We start from the raw sequence: 18,694 nt of genomic DNA, 5'->3' as shown, positions 1-18,694 counted from the left end.
GCCAAGGTCACTAAGAGGCAGGATGGCACAGCGAGAGCCTCCATCCCCAAGTCCCAGCTTTGCCATTTTCTAGTTCTGTTTCTCAGGCGATTGTCTCCACCCCTCTCCCTCAGTTTTCTCATCTACAAAATGGGGATAAACAGGATGTGGAGAGGATAAAGAGCACCACTGTGACCAGCAGTTAGAGGGGTGCCTGGCCAGTGTCATTTTCAAAAACCAAAGGTTGCCCTGGGTGCTGGGAGCTCCCACCTGGTGTGTCTTCCAGAGCCCACCCCCTGCACTTCCTCACAGCCTCTCTGCCATTGCAGGGTGATGTTGGACTCGGTGACACACAGCACCTTCCTGCCCAACACGTCCTTCTGCGACCCCCTGATGTCGTGGACCGATCTGTTCAGCAATGAAGAGTATTATCCTGCCTTTGAGCATCAGACAGGTATGTACACCTGGAGGGGGCCGTTTGAGGCAGCTGGGAGGGGCTCCAGAAGGGGGTGCCGGCCTTGGGCAGACAACAATGCTGTGTCGGAGCCTCAAAATGCCAGTGTTTGGGATAGAGGCTGGGGTGGGGAGGCCCAGGTGGAAGGACAGGCAGCCTCTTGCAGAAAGGAAACGCTAGAATCCTCACCCGAAACTCTCCCAAGTCCTGTGTGCTCAGTAAACTTGCGTCCCTCTGCTGTTCCCAGGCCTTCCTCCTCACCCTTCCTCCTCTCTCTCTCAGCCCATTTTTCTCCACCTGAGAAGAAAGCACGAGAACTTGCGCAAATCTCATGCCAGAGGGAGGCCAACTGAGCTTTGCCCCAGAAACTCTCTGAGGGCCTCTGTCCCTGAGTGCTTGGGTGACTGCACATCACAGCAACCCTGGCCGAATGCTGGCCCGGCAGGTGCACACCCCAGGCAGTGATGCAAGCCCTCACCAAGTGTCAGTCCTCAGTGAGGCTTAACCCTGCAAACGCCGGCCTGGTGGAGTCCAACCTGGTGTCCAGAGGCAGTGCCCAGAAGGGGCCAAGCCTCCAAGTCTGCAACACGGTGTCCACCACCACAGGGAAGTCCCCACCTCTGGGATCCCAGGCCAGGGCTGCACACACACAATTAGGAACTCACCCACACCATGCAGTCCTATACCCACACCCACCCCGTGCACACACTCACACACACACTCACAAAATCTCTCGCCATCTTCAGAAAAGTCTAGATCATTGCATTTGGACTTGAATCCATCAGACACATAACACAGTTCTTCCTCAAGCCTAAGAAGCACATGGTTTCCCAGAAACACAGTGAGAAATGTACTCCACCTCCTTCCCCTGAAATTGGGCTAAGAGTTCAAATCTAAAGGGGAAAGCAACAGTTGTCAGGTCCCCGTTTCCCCACGTATCCCACCTAGGCATAAGGCCAGCCCTCATGTCACCCAGACCTGCCATTGCAGGACCTCCCTCCCTGCCTGTTCCCCTGGGTGGCAGCTGGGGTGGCAGCCAGGGGAACAGCCTCAATGACCTGTAGGCGCCATGCCCAGGCTCTGGGCTTCACGTTCTGTGGTCATCGAGAGCCGGGTGCTCTCAACATGAGGTCTGGCTTTGACACTTACTCTCTACCCTCTCATGCCCCAGACCTCCTACGGGCACCGTGGGGATCACGGGTGCCTACCTGGTAGGGTGGTGATGAGCCTGAAATGAGTTAATATTTGTGGAGCATTTGGGCCGTGGTCTGGCACGTGGCCAGCACACGTAGTGTTTACAAAACGGGACATTCGTTCCAGTTTGGGATGCTGAGAAAGTTCTAGAGCCGGATGGTGCTGATGGTTGTGCAACCATGTGAACTTATTTGATGACACCAACCAGTACACTTAAAAAGGGTTAAAATGGTAAGTTTCCCGTTATGTATATTTGGCCCCCATTTTTTTTTTTTTTAACATGAAGAATCAAAAAGGAGTACGTCACCCATGAAATTGCCAGTGTGGCTTAAATCTGTCCAAGTCTTGGATTCTCAGACACGGCCTTCCCCATGGAGGCCTTTGCATTTCCATGAGTGTAATAGAAGGTACGGCCAGGTCATGGCTAGGATTCCTTCCAGAAGCTTCTCTGAATCCTGCATCTAGCAACATCACAATCATAGCCTGCTCTTCCCCCCACTCTTAAGAGAATAGAAATTTCCACAAGGTGTGAGGCCAATGTCAACAAAATATTCTTCAGGAGTGGCCTGGGTTCTAACCTTCCCTGCTGACACACATGGCTTTTGACAAGTCACCTGGCCCTCTGTATTTCAGAAGCTGACCTCCTAAAGGTCAAAGCTGGGCATGAAAGCTCAGTCTGAGCTGCCCAGCTCCAGGTGAGCCTCACGGTCTCTGGCTCTCCTCGGGGTCCCTGTGGTGGGAAGAATACCTGGAGGTACATTCTTGTCCTCTTCTGACAAAGACATTGTCACCCAGAGAGGTGGTGCACTGGTCCAAGTTTCCACAAAAGCACTTTCTACCAGGGAAGCATCAAGGACAGCACATTTGCCCCTGGGCACCTCTGCAAACTTGCAGTGCTATCTGGCTCTGAGGCATCTCTCCGAGGTCCTCGCCCACTCACAGGGACCTCTGTCTTGAATCAGAGCTTGCGTTGGTGTGGTCCTAATGGCAGCTTCCTGTGCAAGTCTGGCTTCAAGTCCTGGCACTGCTGTTCACCAGCCCCGTGTCTTGCAACAAGTTTCTTGAGATATATTTTCCTTTGCTGAAAGAATAATTGCCTCCTAGCCTTGGGAGGAGGGAATGAGATTTCCTATGTTTAGCAAGGTGATATATATATATATAATATTGAGGATTGAACCCAGTGCCCCATGCATGCTAGGCGAGCGCTCTGTCACTGAACCATAATCCCAGCCCCAACATACACTATTTTTAAAAGATTTTTTTCTCCAAGATCCAGGAGTCAGTCCTGTGATGAGTCATTGAGTATTCTAGCCTAGTCCTGACTTCCTGGAACTCTAGCCTAGACCTCCACATCCCACACACCTGTCCCCTGACTGCCAAGGTGGCTGTGCCTACACCAGGGACCTCCTGGGCTTTGGAAATCTCACTTTGTCTGTAGCGGAGGTTTCCAGGCTGGGGCATTTCTAGGGGTTCTCAGTACCTCAGGGCACACCCTAGAAGAGAGCTAGGTCACAATGACAACCAGACTCTCCACCCCCATTCTCCAGCAGTTTCCTCCACTCGACTTCTAAAGACAGTACAGCACAGTGGGTATGGAGGCTTGGCTGCAGGAGTTAGAACACACCTATAGGACCCACTCCTAGCTCTATCCTTTACCAAAAGGTCACCTGAAGACTTCCTTTCTTCATTTGTGACATGTAACCATAGGAGACTTCATAGCATGTGTTGAGGATAACATGAGAAAACACAGGGCTTAGCATGACGGGCACAGGTGAAGCACGCAATAAATATGTTAGCTATCATAGTCAAATGTGAGATTTTATTTTAAGAAAGAAATTTTAAAAAAATAAATAAATAAAATCACTGAGCCAGAAAATCAGGGAGAGAAGCATTTGGATCCCACATGGGCTTTTCTTAACAAGATTCTTGTGCTTGGGTAGAGGTGTTTGAGAGCAGATACAAAGGTTAAGAGCCTAAGAACTTCTACATCAAAACCATATAATCAAACACAAAATCATCTGGAAGTCTGGGGCGCCCTGTGGCAGCAGTCACATCCCGGGGGACCTTGCCTCTGGCTCTCCTCTACACATCTGAGTCTCTGGGTAGCGTGGCCCCGACACCCCCAGGCTTGGCCCTCTCTGCACCTCCCTAACTCACCCTACAAGCCCATTGCCCTCGGCAGATCCCAGCCAGTTCTCCTCCTCTTTCCTGCATCCCATTTCCTACACTGCTCCTGGGCTTTCTTTTTCCCATCTCATGGTCTGAGTCATTCCAGAGGTTGGGATGGAAAGCCAAGACAGCCCATTGGATGGGGCTAGCCTGGGCTCTGGGAGCGGTCTAGCCTGGCTCCAGGAGGAAATCTGGAAGCAGTTTACCTATCAGTGCGGGTTTTCCCTTGTAAAGTCCTTCTTTCAGTGACAAAGCTACAATTGATGGTGCCCCTCCTCGCTGCCCAGTTCACCCACCACTGCTCTTCAGGGCCGCCTGGGGCAAAACACTTTCCCAACTCCCTATGCTAATAAATCATGCTAATTATGGGCTGGAGCTGCCTGGCTCAGGCCTCCTCTGAGGCAGACTGTCTGCCTCCCCCTCACCGAGCCCTGGGCTGGCTTTGTTCTGGTGTCCCTCAGCTAGACCGAGGAAACCCCCTTCCCTGAGAACAAACGTCACCCTGCCAGGGGAGTTGAATAGCCAGGTCCCCTTTCCAGTTCCCAGTGTCCCCACGGGGGCCACTTCAGGCATGGATGTTACCTGCTGATGCTGTGAGCCCTGGAGAACACCAGCCCAGCCCCAGGAGCTCAAGTCCTTCAGAACTTAAATACCTCCCAGGATGTGTTACCGCCATGAGAGTTCCCCCACAATTGCCAAAACTCCCTCTAGCTCCCCAGCTGTCCCTCCCTTTGCACCTGGCCCTCACGGTGTCCTGACCCACTTCCGACTTCAAAGGAGCTGGCACAGCCTGCTACTTAATAGTGGCCTTTGGACACAGGATGCCGGCCAGCCTCAACTGGAGACCAAGCAGGAGGGCCGCAGAGCTCAGTTCCCCCACCAAGTTGAGCTGATGTTTTAGGGTGGTACTTTCATTGAGGAAAACTCCAGGCATTTTTAAATACAGCCGATTAAGGGTAATAGGTGTGTGGATGTACAAATTCATCCTTTATCTTCCCTGAATTCTTTTCTTCCAAGTAGCAGAAGGGTCTTCTTTCTGTCATTCGCTGGGGTTGGAAATACTGGCATCACCGTCTCTCCATCTGCTTTCTGATTCTTCAAATCTAGAATAGATGGACAGATAGATCTTTCTCCTTCTTGACCCAAATCTCATTTTAGTCAGTCTTTGAGGTAGGCAGTGCCCTTGGTTGGCGTGGGCCCAGGGTCCCCTACGGTGACCTTAGGGGGATAGAGAACCTCAGTCTCCTCATCTGGAACAGAAGGTGGTGGTCACTGGTCATCCTGTTACACCAGCTGTGGTCTGGGTCGGGCTCCCTGCACCCCCCATTCAGGGTGGGCAGAGCCCAAGGTCTGGGGAGGGAGGTGCTGTGAGTCCTCCGAGCACTTCTGAGAAGGGCGCCTGAGGGGAGGGGAAGAGCGGGGATTATGCTAGAGATGGCAGAAGGGGCCGAGAAGCACCTGTGGAAAGCAACCTGAAGGAGGGGACGGGCTGTGACAGGGAACGCAGGGTGGCAGGGGTGGTTAGGGCCGGCCTTCTCACCTCCCTCAGCCTCCCCAAGGATGGGACCATGGAAACACACCACCACCAAAACCACCCCTGGGTATTGGCCCTGTGGCCCTCCTTCACGTCCCCGAGGACAACCGCCTTCCTCTCAGCTCTGGGCTGTGGGAGGCTGTGCTGACGAGGAGCCAGCCACTCTTGGCTCTGGCCCCCAGCTGCCCGCCAGGGCCCAAGCTGCACACAAAGCCTGCCTCTGTGGCTGAGCCTGCCTCCCAGAGCAGCCGAGAACAGGGAGCCAGGCCAGCAACACCTGCCTGGTGTCAGCGTCCACCCCCACCCGGGCACTTCTCCGAATCCTTGAGGCCCTCTTGGCTTCCAGAAACAATATGGTCCCCTTTGAGTGCCAAAGAAAATAGCAAGGTGGTAGAAGTGGAGAAGGGGAGAGAAGAGCGACTCGGCTATGGCCTCCCACGGTCACACACCGATAGCCATCTCAGCCAGCAGGGCCCAGCGGGACCAGCGTCTGAAGAATGTCAAGGCTCATAAACATCTCTCATCAGGAAACCAGGAACGTCCAAAGGCCCCCCAGATTCACTCAAGCCAGGAAACGGTAGATGAAAGCACAGAACTGACTTTATGCGCGTGGTGACCGCCATGTGCCTGACGGGCCGGCCCGGCCAGCAGCCAGGGAGCAAGAGCAGGGGAGGGGGGACTCTCAGCCCTGCTGGCCACCTCACGCTTCTCACCCACCAGGCAGAAGCGATGACATCAGCCTTCACCAGCCTGGAGGGATACTGACTCCTTCATTGACACGCGTGTGAAATTCTGGTTAAAATTTTTAAATAAATCAAAACAAATCTACTGCCCCTCAGACTACATCAAGATGAGAAAAGAAGTTTCTGGAAGGACTTTGAATTTTAAGGAGAGCCTCAGTTTCCACCTCTGTGAAACAGCCCCATCTCACCTACTTGGTAGGGTTATTGGGAGAATTTGAGAGGCTTGAGATGGTGTCACCAAGGACATGTGGCACCTTTGTGACATGCAGTGGGTGCGGTGCGTGGTGAGCAGTAGCCCCTGGAAGGTCAGGGAGACCATTCCCTCACTGGTTCAGAAGTGCCACAGCTGTGTTGGGGCCAATGGCAGTGGATGTAGGATTGAAAGTGGAAACGCAGTAGCACTAATTTGCTGTGGAGTCTAACTCAGGGGACCCTTCCTGTCATCCACACAGCCTGAACCAGCCACCTCCCCTGTCGTCTGCTCTCTGCCTTCCCCCGTAGCCATCTCCTGCTCTCTAGCTCTGTCTGCCTCTCTTCCCATTGTCTGTCTCTTCTCTGTGCCCACCCTCTGAGGACCAGTATGATTGGATGGGGGTGGGGCAGGGAGTGACTTCCAAGTTCAGACTGGGATTCAGATCCCAGCTTTGCCACACGCTGCCCAGGGTATCTTATAACATTTCTCATTGACCCTGAAGTTCCTCATCTGTGGCCTCCTAGGAGACAGGGATAAACCTGCCTTAGCTACCACGTATTCCTAACACAGATTTTGTTGCATCACATAAAGTAGGGGCACAATGATAAAGTTAAGAATAGTATCGAAATTATCCAGACTCTGTCCTAAGTACTTTTAAGTATATTAACCCATCCAATCTGCAAAACAACCCTATAATATCGGTGCTATAATTATCCCATTACACCAATGAAGAAACTGAAGCTGTCATTTATTGAATGGATGAATGGGTAGATGGATGGATGATGGATGGATGGATGGATGGATGGATAATACCATAAGATTACAGGAATTATTTACATCAAAGTTAGACCTAATATCTGATACCTCACCTCTTACCCCTGTCTGCCACTCTCCATTTTTCATTGGGACACTAGGACAAGGATGCTGAATTTCTAGTTTCTGCCCTTGTGCCAGGTACTGCCATTTCCCAGTCTCCCAGACAAGATGGCACCCACAATTGCCTGGGTGTATATGCAGCTTATTTGGAGAGTGAGGGGCTCTGATCTCAGAATAGAAAATTCTCAAAACACCACCAAAAAACACAAGAACATCAACAACAAATTCTCCATGTCCTGCTTCCTCTAGAGACACTAGCTATCATGATCCAAGCTCTGTTAGACTCTAGGCAATGTCTAAACATCCCAAGCCCTTGGCAGGAGATGGCCAGAGACTGTACCAGCAGGTAGCCGTCATGGACTGCCAGTCCATGAGAATTGAAAGAATCAATCCAGCTTCAATGGATTGATGTGTTCAAATGTTCAAATGTGTCTGGCACACAGTAGGTGTTTAACAACTGTTGGATTGATTGGTCATGGTCTCTGCACCAGTCTACATACATTAATCTCAAACACCATTACTGTCCTGTGAGTCAATCATCTCGTCCTCATTTTACAGAGAAGGAGACAGAAACTTAAATGGCTACAGACTTTGCCCAAGTGAAAAGCAGCCAAATCAGGATCTGAACCCAGGCCTCTCGGGCTCCTGATCTTGCCCTCTTGATACCGCGTTGTGTGAAACCAAATAGCTGAGGAGCATTTTGGTTTTCCTCCTTCATTGGATCCCTCTTTCTAAATACCAGAATGAGGTCTGGTTATCTTCCTTCTCTGGCCCTAAAGTCCATCTGCAGGACTCAGTGCCTCTGGTTTTCTCTGCAAAGTAGGAGGTGGCCTGGGACCCTGCAGGACACCACAAGGCTGGAAGACCTTTCAACCCACTGAGTGAGGGATGGGGATGTTACAACTGGGGGCCTTGGAGATCCTTGTCCCTCACTTCTCTCTCCTCTGGTGCAGCCTGTGACTCTTACTGGACATCAGTCCCCCCTGAATACTGGACTAAGCGCCACGTCTGGGAATGGCTCCAGTTCTGCTGTGACCAGTACAAGTTGGATGCCAACTGCATCTCCTTCTGCCACTTCAACATCAGCGGCCTGCAGCTGTGCAGCATGACACAGGAGGAGTTTGTGGAGGCCGCTGGCATCTGTGGGGAGTACCTGTACTTCATCCTGCAGAACATCCGCACACAAGGTCAGGTCAGGGTCAGAGTGCTTGGGGTGGGGCCAGATGCCCTCTAGGGTCCTTCCCTCCCATGGGCCTTGCAATGCAAAAGTTAGCTGGAACTCTCAGACAAAACCTCTCAATAACTAGAAGCTCCGTTTGGGAATTTTAAGTAAAAGGGAGTAAGTTATAAGAAAGCAAGTCGAGCACATTTTTAGAAAGAAAAGCTAAAAACGCATTGCAGGATTGCCCAGGAATCAGACCAATGTTCATGAAGATGTAAAACTACTTGGGGTAGACAAAAAAAAGATATTTCTGCTTTACCTCACATTAGTCCTAAGGGGAAAATATCAAATAGACCCTTTTCTGTTTGAAGAGGAATCCAAATATTTGGCATTTCATTTTTATCACCTTTCTGATGGTCATGCACTGAATGGCCAGAAGGTGGCGCCATTAACACTATTTGACTTGAACACCCTCTGAGAGCAGGATGTTGCTGAGAACTTTTTTTCCAAACGTGAAAGGTTTTTTGAAAACATCTAATTCTGTGTAGCAATGTCACAGGTAATGGAACTGTTGTCCCGAGTAGTTAAGTGACCTCCCTAAAGTCGCACAGCAAACATGGCTGATTCACTGCACAGCCTTGATCTCCAGTCTCTTTACACACCTCCCGGGCTTCCTGCGAGGACTTAGTGAAATACCACCTGGCACAGCACACCAGGAAGCCAATGCAGGAGATGGAGCTATCTTCACCATCTTTCATATCACCAAGAGGCAGACATTTTAACAGCAAAGGAAGACCATCTCAGCTCAGTTTTAACAAAGCTCCTTCTATGAGTTGGCACCTTCTCTTGGAAAGGCTACATGGGGAGGTACAGGAGGAAGGAAGGTCCCGTCTCTGGGGATAATTAAACCGTCAAGCCCCTGTTGAAGGAGGTGCTCTGTCGAGGATTCCTATTTCCACAGAAAGACCACAGCAGACCTTCCAGCTCGGATTCTTTGATCTTTATTTGCTCCTCTCCAGTGCAAGGGCAAGAGGGCAGGAAAGCCAAGGAGGGCCCACTGGACCCTTGTGAGCCTGTGCCCTGAGCCGGGACAGTGGCCTGTATTAGAGTGTGCCTTCCCTGACTGGGGACGAGCATCTCTGGGAGAAGTTGTCCAGGGCTCCACTCAGGATCTCCTGAGGGAACCGCCTTCCATGAGAATCCCAGGACCATGGAGAGAGCATACTTCATCCTGGGAGAAGCAGCAGCCTGGCACTACCAGTTTGGTCAAATGCCAAGTGTGTCCAGGCCCCAAACAGTCCCTGGGCTGGGGCCACCTATCATTAACACCTCCAATCTCTGGCAATTGTTACATCCAAAAATACCTATTCCTGGTCCCATTAGCTCAGGGATCTGGGCGAGATGGATGAACTAAAAGTTGATTGCTTTTAATAAGTCATTGGTGGCTTATTTTTTTCTAAGGGACCTATGGTGACGTGTAAGGCATTCTCCAGGCCAGGGGGGCTTCTCATGGAGCAGTAGAAATCTATTCCACCAAGCTGCTCTTTTCTAAAGTCCTTCCTCCAGTGTTTTTCCAGAAGGTCTGTGTACATATGTATTGTGACCAAAGTTTACACAGTCCCAATTTTCCCAGGACATTGTTCTCATCTGTTGTCCTGAAATAATTATTATTAGTGATGCCTTTCATTCTCAAAAGCATTTCCATTTGGACAATAAATCCGAGGTCATTATTTAGTTTATGCCTTGTGTTACCACCATAAATTAGGGAATAGAACAGATGAGGGAGTTTGGGACAGGAGAGGAGCTAGAAGCGGGTCTAGGGCCCAGAGAACCACAGTAGGATTTAAGGACCCAGAACCATGAGGGTGTGGTCACTGGAAGGAGAGGTCAATGGGAAAGATGGAAGGCAAGAAAGCAAGTTGAGCATATTTTTAGAAAGAAAAGAAAAGCTTGAAAACACATTGCAAGGACTGCCCAGGAACCAGACCAATAACAACCAAATAATGCAGGATGTTCATGAAGACGTGTGGGAGAGAATGAGTCCTGTCCATTCCCCATCCTATTCTGGTCTGTGCTTTGGGTGGAGTCTTCTGAGGGGCCATGGCTAACCAAAACAAATGAGGACACAGCACCAGGAAAGAACAACCACACATGTGCCCTGTTCCCATCTCCTTCCTGAATAGAAATCAGTCTCTGGTTCAGACACAGGGTCAGGAAACAGTCAGTCCTCGTGTTGGGCACCAACTTGAAAACGTGATCTGAAACTCCCAACTCAAGCCCAGTCCACCCCAGGCTGCAGAGTAGGGAAGCAAGGCCCTGGTCTTCCAAATCCTGGGTAAACTTGGCTCTCAGGTAGGGTTTTATGCCTCTTTTGGCCTCTTTTTCCCATGCTCCCCTTTGATCACCACTTAACGCACATTTTAAACTCAGGGGATTATCATACCGCATCAGAGATCACAGACACAGAACCCAAGGGGAGCTGAGTGGGTGCTTTGTTTCAGGTGACCACTGACAACAACCAGTGATCCCAGACGCCACCTGACTGGCAAAGCCACACGGGGTTCAGTGGTCCAGACCCACTCAGAGCCCAGCCCTCTGAGTCCCCAGCCCCGGCTCCCTCCCAGTGCCCACTCAGAAGACCCACAGAGCCTGCTGGGACGCCTGGCTCTAGCTGCTCCTTCCAAGTGACCCTTGAGAAGGAGATTGTTACCTCTGAGAGGTGGCTTCAGGGTGTTCTATAAGGACCAGATGGCCCCAGAGCTTCCCTCTGAAATAAATCACTGTTTATAAATCAGCTGTTGCTCCCCTCCCCGCCACCGGTCCTCTCCTGCCAACCCAGATTGAAAGGTATGGTTTCCGTGTTTCTTTCCCTTTCCCAGGTTACTCCTTTTTCAACGACACTGAAGAGACCAAGGCCACCATCAAAGACTGTAAGTAATCAAGCTCAAGCTGCCCAGGGCTATGCCGTGGCTGTGTGGGGGCGCGGGGGCTTGATGGGGCTTTCACCACCACGCTAGAAGGTCGGTGACTGAAGCAAGACCTGGAGGAGACAGTGGGAAGGGGCGTGGCGGGGAGAGCGAGGACGTGGCTCTTGGGGCCACGGCTCAGGTCTGTGGAGGATCCATCCTCCCGGAGACTTTGTCTCCCTGTCTCAGGACGTCAGGACCCTGTGGGGCTGTGGTGAGTTCGACAAAAGTGGCTGGTGTGTGCCAGCAGTGTGGATGCTCCGAAAACTGGTGCCCACTAGCTGTCATTAGAGGCCCCGTGTCAACCCCATTTCAGAACACCCTGAGCTCACCGAGTAGGTTGAACTCCTGATTTATGAGATAATGAAGGATCTCAGGTGGGCTCACTCTCCCCGTTTCACTTTTTCAGATGGAGAAGGTTCTGGAAAGGGCACTTTTGGAGCTTCCATATTTTAAAGATGATGATGGTGATCATTGCTATGAGTTATTAAGTCTCACACACAAAGGCTCTGGCCCAGGGACCTGGAGGAGAGGTGGTTCTGGGGAGACCTCTCCCCGTGGACTCCAGCTCAGTCACCTGCAAAGAGGGCCAAACACCTGTGACTTCCAAGGCCCCTGAGAGGTGTGAGCCAGCAGGGCAACACACAGGGACCATTTCTTATGATTTATTTCTTCTTTCTCTAAGGTGCCTATCAGTTTGTTTAACTCCTGGTTAACAAAAATTTAGGGTGATTTTGTTGGTTAGTTCTTGGACCTTTAGTGCAAGAATAGCCACATCCAGGAGCTGTGCTGTGGCTTCAGCAGCCCTCCCCCTCCTCACTCTGCTCCACAGAACCTGCTCCCCTCCCAGGAGAGAGAAAAGAAAAGGTTACCGGGAATAAATGGCCAGTGCAGAGGCCCAGGGATAGGAAGAATCTTGATCCCTGAGAAACAACCCAAGAAGACCAGAGGTCTCGCATTAACTTGTCCAGTCTGGTAGTCACTCACCACATGTGGCTATTTAAATTAATTAAAACTAAATAATACCAAAATCCAATACCAAAATACTGCTACCAAGCTCCTTGGTAGCAGTAGCCATATTGTAAGTGCTCAGTAGCCACAGGTGGCCGCCATATTGGATTGCTCAGATTTCACCATCACCGGGTTCTCTCAGACAGTGTTGGTAGAGCATTGAGCCTCACCAGCACCAGCAGCAGGAAGGAAAAGACCTGGGGTGGAGAGTAGGGCAGGACACATTTATGGGAAGCAGAGTTTGGATTTCAATCTGAGCAGGTGGCCAAGCTGCTGAAGGGTTGTAAGCATGGAAATGGTAAGATCCCACCTGCATTTTAAGATCCCTCAGCTACTATGTCTGGGGCAGAAAGGAGTGTGACCAGGAGGCCTCAGTCCAGGACATAAACGGTGATGGCCCAGACCGGTGATGGGGAAGAGATGGAGAGAGGTTTCTGAAGGTAGAAGTGGTCGGCCGAGGGCTGGTGGTCAGCATCTCTAGAGCGCACACTCCTGGAGACAAGTCCTCCTCTCCTGGCGGCTGCCTTCAGCTCCGCCTAGTCTTTGGCCCAGACACCAAAGCCTTCCCAGGGACCTCTGAGGCCTAGGTCTGCACTTCCGCAGCCCTGACGACCATGCTCCCACAAAACAGAAGCCCCAAGGTATAGTTTGAAGGGTACAAGATAAGTATAAAGGCATCACTCTGGTAGCTTATACAGTGAGCCCATTCCAGAAATCCAGGGCATACGGCCACAGAACCTCTAGCCCAGGTGGCACTTCATGGTCTCCCACACCCCAGAAGTGAGAGGCTGCCTTTCAATGTTGATGTGCCAACCAGAGACCAACTCAGTACCCACCCAAGGTGCAACGGCCCAGCTGGCTCTCCCGCCACAGCTGGCTCTGCACCCACTGCTCCCTATGAAACCATCAGGACTGGCCAAAGCGAAGCCCCCAGCCCCTCTTGGCTTTGTCTTTTCTCTCCACCTGCCCCCACCCACCCATGCTGCCAAAACACCCCCGGGGGCTCCAGGCACCCAGGAGTAAGTCCTGCAGTCCCGGGTCCCCTGCTGGTACCTCCTTGCTCCTGATCCTCAGAGCGTCCCCACGTCATCCCAGCATGCAGTTCAGACTTCATGGCTAGACTGCTAGTACCATAGCATGGGATGGGCTTGATCTGGAAACCCCACCCCACGCCTCAGGACCCCAGCCCAGCTCCTGGAGAACACTTGACTGTGGTTTTAGTCAACAAATGAGAGGAAACCCTTCAGCCACATTTTACGTTTCCAGTCTCAAGGTCTCTCCAACTCACAGACAGCTGAGAGCCCGGGCCACGCCTCCACTCACCCCACACCAGGGACACAGCTGAGATTAACCAGCTGCGAGGCAGAGAGACCCGCACCCCCAAACACCACTGGCATTTGCAGAAAAATCTAGAGGGTTCGGGTGCCACTGAAGACGCACCAGCAGGGCTCGATGTGAGAACCTACCTCAATGCTGACACCACAGTAATGACGTCAGCCCCTCTGCCCCTGCCACCACCACCACTGTCACCATCAGCCAATTGAGGCCTGAATCTAGTCCACCCATGAGTAACTTCAGAGCCACCACCAAATCAGACAGAACAGGATGGCCTGGCCAGTCCAGCCACCCCATGACCCCCACCACCGGTCCCATCCCACTTCACCGAGACCGACATTGTCTTTATGCCATCAGGGCCGAATGCCCTTCTTCCAAAACACCAGGCGAAAGTTAGAAGGGTGACTTTTTCCCTCTCTTCTTGCCATTCTGGGTCTCAGTGAACGCTTGTTTTCTACTCATGATTAGTGATTCACCTTTGCCTATTGTTACGGGTCCATTTGTTTTCTTTCTCTCTAAAAGTTGAAGTCAAAACAAAAGTTGGGAATAGACAGGCATCGCCAGGGTCTCTGAGATGGAGTGAGAGTCAGGCAATCGCCCACGCTCAACAAATCCTAGCGGATAATTTGTCATTCGATTCTACTGAACCCCTACCATGAAAGGTGTGATAAAGGAGGAGTTGTGAGCACCAGCTCTGGAACTCTCTGGGTTTGCGTCTTGGCTTCACCATCTGGAGAAGATTCTTAAGACTCTGGGTTTCCAATGCCTTCTCAATAAAATGAAAATCACAATAATATTGCGCAGGGTTGTTGCCGGACCCAGTGAGATGCCATTTGGGAAGCACTTAACTGGACTTAGCATTGAGTACATGATCCCTACGTATCAGCCGTTAGAGGAGACAGGAGGAGATGGGTTTTTATAGTGGCGTGGAACCATTGCGGGATGCCAGGGGACTCACAGGTGCTGAGGACTCAGGCAGGATCTAACCCTGAGGGTAAGTTCGGGGAAGGCTTCCTGAAGAGCTGGGAACTTAATTCAGCTGGGTAAAGGTGCAGAGTAAGGAGCCCATGCAAAGGCCCTGAGGCAGAAGAAAGCCACACCCCGTTGGGACCATCTGTCCCAAGAGAAGGGAAAAATTGGGGGAGAAGAAAGAGATAAGTTTGAAGACTTGAGTGGTATCAGCTTATGAGAGGTCTTTGTGACGGCCTTCATCCTGGGGACAACAAGGAACCCCTGCAGGCCATTGCATTAGTGAGTGACATGACTCAGTGTCCCTGAGACAAGTCACCCTGGGCAACAGCGTGTGCACAGACGCCACGCTTCCCTTCTTCCTCCTTCAGTGCAGCATATTACTGGACCACAGTAGGCACAGTTAGGAGGGTGGAGCATAGAGGCTGCTCAGTGACACACAGCAGTGTGCCAGGTGCTGATGGGGTACATCTGGAAAGACGAATCTCTGCCCCCCAGTGGGCACAGACAGACAGTGACCTCCATAAATAAATGAACCAAATAATATACTCGGGTGGTTAATAAAGGGAAGCAGTTATGGAACACTGCCTGGGGTACCTGCATGTGACTGCAACATGGGGAGTCAGAGAAGGGCCCATGGGAAGGTGATTTTGAGCCAAGATTGTGTGAACCTACAGATATCCAAGGAAAGAGCACTCCAGGCATGGGGAAGAGCAAGTGCAAAGGCCCTGGGGTGGAATGTGTTTGCAGGTTTGAGAAGGAGTCAGTGGTGAGAGTGAGTAGAGCAAAGAGAGCTGGAGAAGCAGCAGAGGATATGGGACAGGAGAGACCAGATCTGGTGCTGCCATACACTACGGTGGGATGGTGTGTGTCCAGGTGTCTCCAACTGTCACTCACAGCATAGCTTATAGATCATGTAACCCAATGTCGACACCTCGCTTCCTCCCTTCATAAGCGCCGGTCTCTTTGCTTCAATGTGCCCCTCCCAATGTGTCCTCCACAGAGAGCCAGAGAGGTCTCCTTAAAATGTGAACCTTCGCTCTCCACTTTGGTATCAAATCCCAAACCTCCCTGTGGCCTCCAAGCAAGTCCCCCGCATGGCCTGCTGGCCACCCGCTCCCCCGCACCGTCGCTCCCGCCCTCCCCTGGCACAGGGCACCCTGCTCCTGCTCATTAGCATAAATTTAGTCTCCTTCTCAGGACGTGGGTGCGCCCCCGTCCTCGCCTCTCACCTCCTTCACTACATTTAAAGCATCAGGCAATCCGTCTGCTTTGCCTGGCCACGGAGTCCTTCCGTCCACACGTCCACATGAGTGGGGGCCCTCCCTGCTCTGCTCACTCTTGTATTCCAGCACTGAGCCCAGAACCCCCAGTGTGGCAGGTCCCCAGGATCCAGTGCAAACACTGTTCAAAGGCATCTGCTTTGCATTTGGCCCCTTTGTCCCTTACCTGGGCTGAGTGCCCTCAGGCGGTCGGTGAGCATCTGCTCCTGGGTGTGATCCAAGGGCTCAGTGCTGCCTCTGTCCTCCCGCTGCTACAAAGTCCTTCTCTTTCAGATGCTGATTCCAACTGCTTGAAAACAAGTGGCATCAAAAGCCAAGACTGTCACAGTCACAGTCGAACGAGTAAGTACAAAGACCCGGGTTTTCCAAGGTCCTCAAACCATGCCGAGGCCAGGGGGTCTGCCTGGATGAGCTCTGAGACCGAACTTCTGAGTGGGCCAGTTACTCCCCAAGGCAGGCAGCGCCATGGCTGATGGCTTTCGCTCATATCAGAATCAGGGTTGTCTCTTCTCCCTTGGAAAAGCAATTTTAAGAATTGAAGCGAGGAAGCAAGGACAGTTTCTAACCAGTTCGTATCTCTGAATGAGGATTTTGTTTTCCGGGTCCACCCTCGGGCTTCTCTTGGAAGTACTCAGGGGAAGTACTCAGGGGAAGTACTCAGGGGAAGTACTCAGGGGAAGTACTCCCAGCGTAAGAGAGCCACCCAGCACCCCGGAGGCTGAGGCAGAAATCGCAATTCAGAGCCCACCTCAGCAACTCAGCAAGGAAGGCCCTGAGCAATTTAGTGAGACCCTGTCTCTAAATAAAATATAAAAAGTGCTGGGGATGTTGTGACTCAGCGGTAAAGCGCCCTTGGGTTCAATCCCTGGTACCAAAAAAAGGGGGCGGGGGCCTAGAGGGAGAGAGCCACCCATGCAGAGTCAGGCAATCATTCTGTGGGAGGTGTGGTCCCAACCACTTACCGTGAATTGAGTCATTACATCGTCTCACTCATGGATGAGACATGGATGCTCTTATTCCACTTTACAGACAAGGTAAGTAGACAGATGGCAGTTACAGAGCTTGGAAGGGGGCAGCTTCAGGACCCAAACCCAAGTACCCAGTCTCAACTGCACTACCATGGGACAAGAGAAGTGCCAACTTTTTGTGAACAACAAAATTGCAGGTTTCTGCAGGCGACAGAATCATAGCACAACCACACCGTCTACCAGAAAGGAGACCCGTGGTTTCATTCCATGAGAATAGAACATCTGTGAGCCACAGCGCTGCCGGTCAATGTAAATTTGATGTCTCTCTGTGTTTTGCTTCTGCTTAATTGGAAGACAGATGTTTCACAGTTCAGGAAGGTTTCAAATACAGCATTCATTCATTCATTGAGAAATTTCCCCAGAAAGCAGCAACTCTCCAGGGTTATTGAGAAGTTGTACAATTCTTCCTTTATTTTTTTTTTTAATCATCTTTAATTGGGCACAGCGGCTCACAACTGTAATCCTAGCAACTCAGGAGGCTGAGGCTAGAGGTTGGGAAGTTGGAGACCAGCCTCAGCAACTTATCAAAGCCCTAAGCAACTTATCAAGACCCTGCCTCAAAATGAAAAATAAAAAGGGCTAGGGATGCAGCTCAGTGGTAAAGCATCCCTGGGTGGTTCAAAAAGACAAAAACCAAAATTTTTAAGTAACTAACTTTCTTCCCCTTCCCAAAAGGCCTCCAAAGTTCTCATCTCTGGGAATTTGTGCGAGACTTGCTGCTATCTCCTGAAGAAAACTGTGGCATTCTGGAATGGGAAGACAGGGAACAAGGTATTTTTCGGGTTGTTAAATCAGAAGCCCTGGCAAAGATGTGGGGACAGAGGAAGAAAAACGACAGAATGACATACGAAAAGTTGAGCAGAGCTCTGAGGTAAGTTAATAGCATCAAATGCCACCAAGCCTTCAAAGACCAGTTATATAAAATGGTCGGCCATAGAAAATTGCCCTGTGTTTTTTTTTTTTTTTCTTTTTTTTGCAGCTTTTATTTGATAATAGAAAGGTCATGAGACAAAACTCAGGTTCTTGGTTGCAGGTGGGATTGTGGTTTGTAAATTGACCCGCTGTCCTCCTCGTTCTTGGCAGAGTTCCCCGGGGATCACTCTGAATCCAGGCCATCACACACACACACACACACACACACACACACACACACACACACAGTGTTTTGAACCAAGTGTGGTAAAGGATGTCTGGGAAAGGTTTAAGTGTAAGCTGATAACAGGGTGTGAAAATACCAGAGTAACTGAAGACCAGCCTGTCACCGGAGAGGAATGGGGAGAGCAGTGGATGTCCTGTTGTTTTCCTGGGGTACAAACCCTCTCTGAATTTCTCTTGTGCTTTCTTTCACAGATACTACTATAAAACAGGGATTTTGGAGCGGGTTGACCGAAGGTTAGTGTACAAATTTGGAAAAAATGCACACGGGTGGCAAGAAGACAAACTATGATCTGCTCTGGGCATTAAGGTCATCGGATGGATTTCTCTTTTGAAACAATCAAGATTGCAATAGACATTTGAAAGTCTTTTTTTTTTTCTTTTTTAACCTGCAAATGTGCTGATGAAATTTCTCCACACCTCAGCTTACCCACTTGGGGTGTTGGCAGGAAGGGACGATGCCCTTTGGCGGTACCTTGTTCAAACACTATTTCCCTAATCAAGTGTCACAGAACCACAATAGCTAATGTCATTGGTGCTGCTCAGAGAGAAGGATCTAATTCTGCCATTTGAGACACACCCAATACTTTCATTCCAAAGCTTCCCGTGGTCTCCAGTGGTTAACTGTAGCAGCTCACAAAGG

The 18,694-nt window shown here is 50.9% G+C and overlaps 1 protein-coding gene across 2 annotated transcripts; it reads left to right on the top strand.

Moving 5' to 3' along the window:
* The first annotated feature begins 312 nt into the window (after positions 1 to 312).
* Positions 313 to 18,343, top strand: Elf5 (E74 like ETS transcription factor 5). 2 transcript variants are annotated; one of them, XM_076844332.1, is made up of 6 exons: positions 313 to 433; positions 8,096 to 8,329; positions 11,184 to 11,234; positions 16,142 to 16,210; positions 17,572 to 17,767; positions 18,247 to 18,343. In XM_076844332.1, the coding sequence occupies exons 1-6, from the start codon at positions 313 to 315 to the stop codon at positions 18,341 to 18,343; spliced, it is 768 nt and encodes a 255-aa protein (XP_076700447.1). The 2 variants fall into 2 exon arrangements, with proteins under 2 accessions (XP_076700447.1, XP_076700448.1); XM_076844333.1 differs by lacking the exons at positions 8,096 to 8,329; positions 11,184 to 11,234.
* Positions 18,344 to 18,694: the final 351 nt, after the last annotated feature.

The sequence above is a fragment of the Callospermophilus lateralis genome, chromosome 2 (genome assembly GCF_048772815.1).
Source record: "Callospermophilus lateralis isolate mCalLat2 chromosome 2, mCalLat2.hap1, whole genome shotgun sequence".
NCBI classification, from domain to species: Eukaryota; Metazoa; Chordata; class Mammalia; order Rodentia; family Sciuridae; genus Callospermophilus; species Callospermophilus lateralis.
Note: the sequence above shows the minus strand (reverse complement) of the source record. Positions and strands in the feature narration are given on the sequence as shown.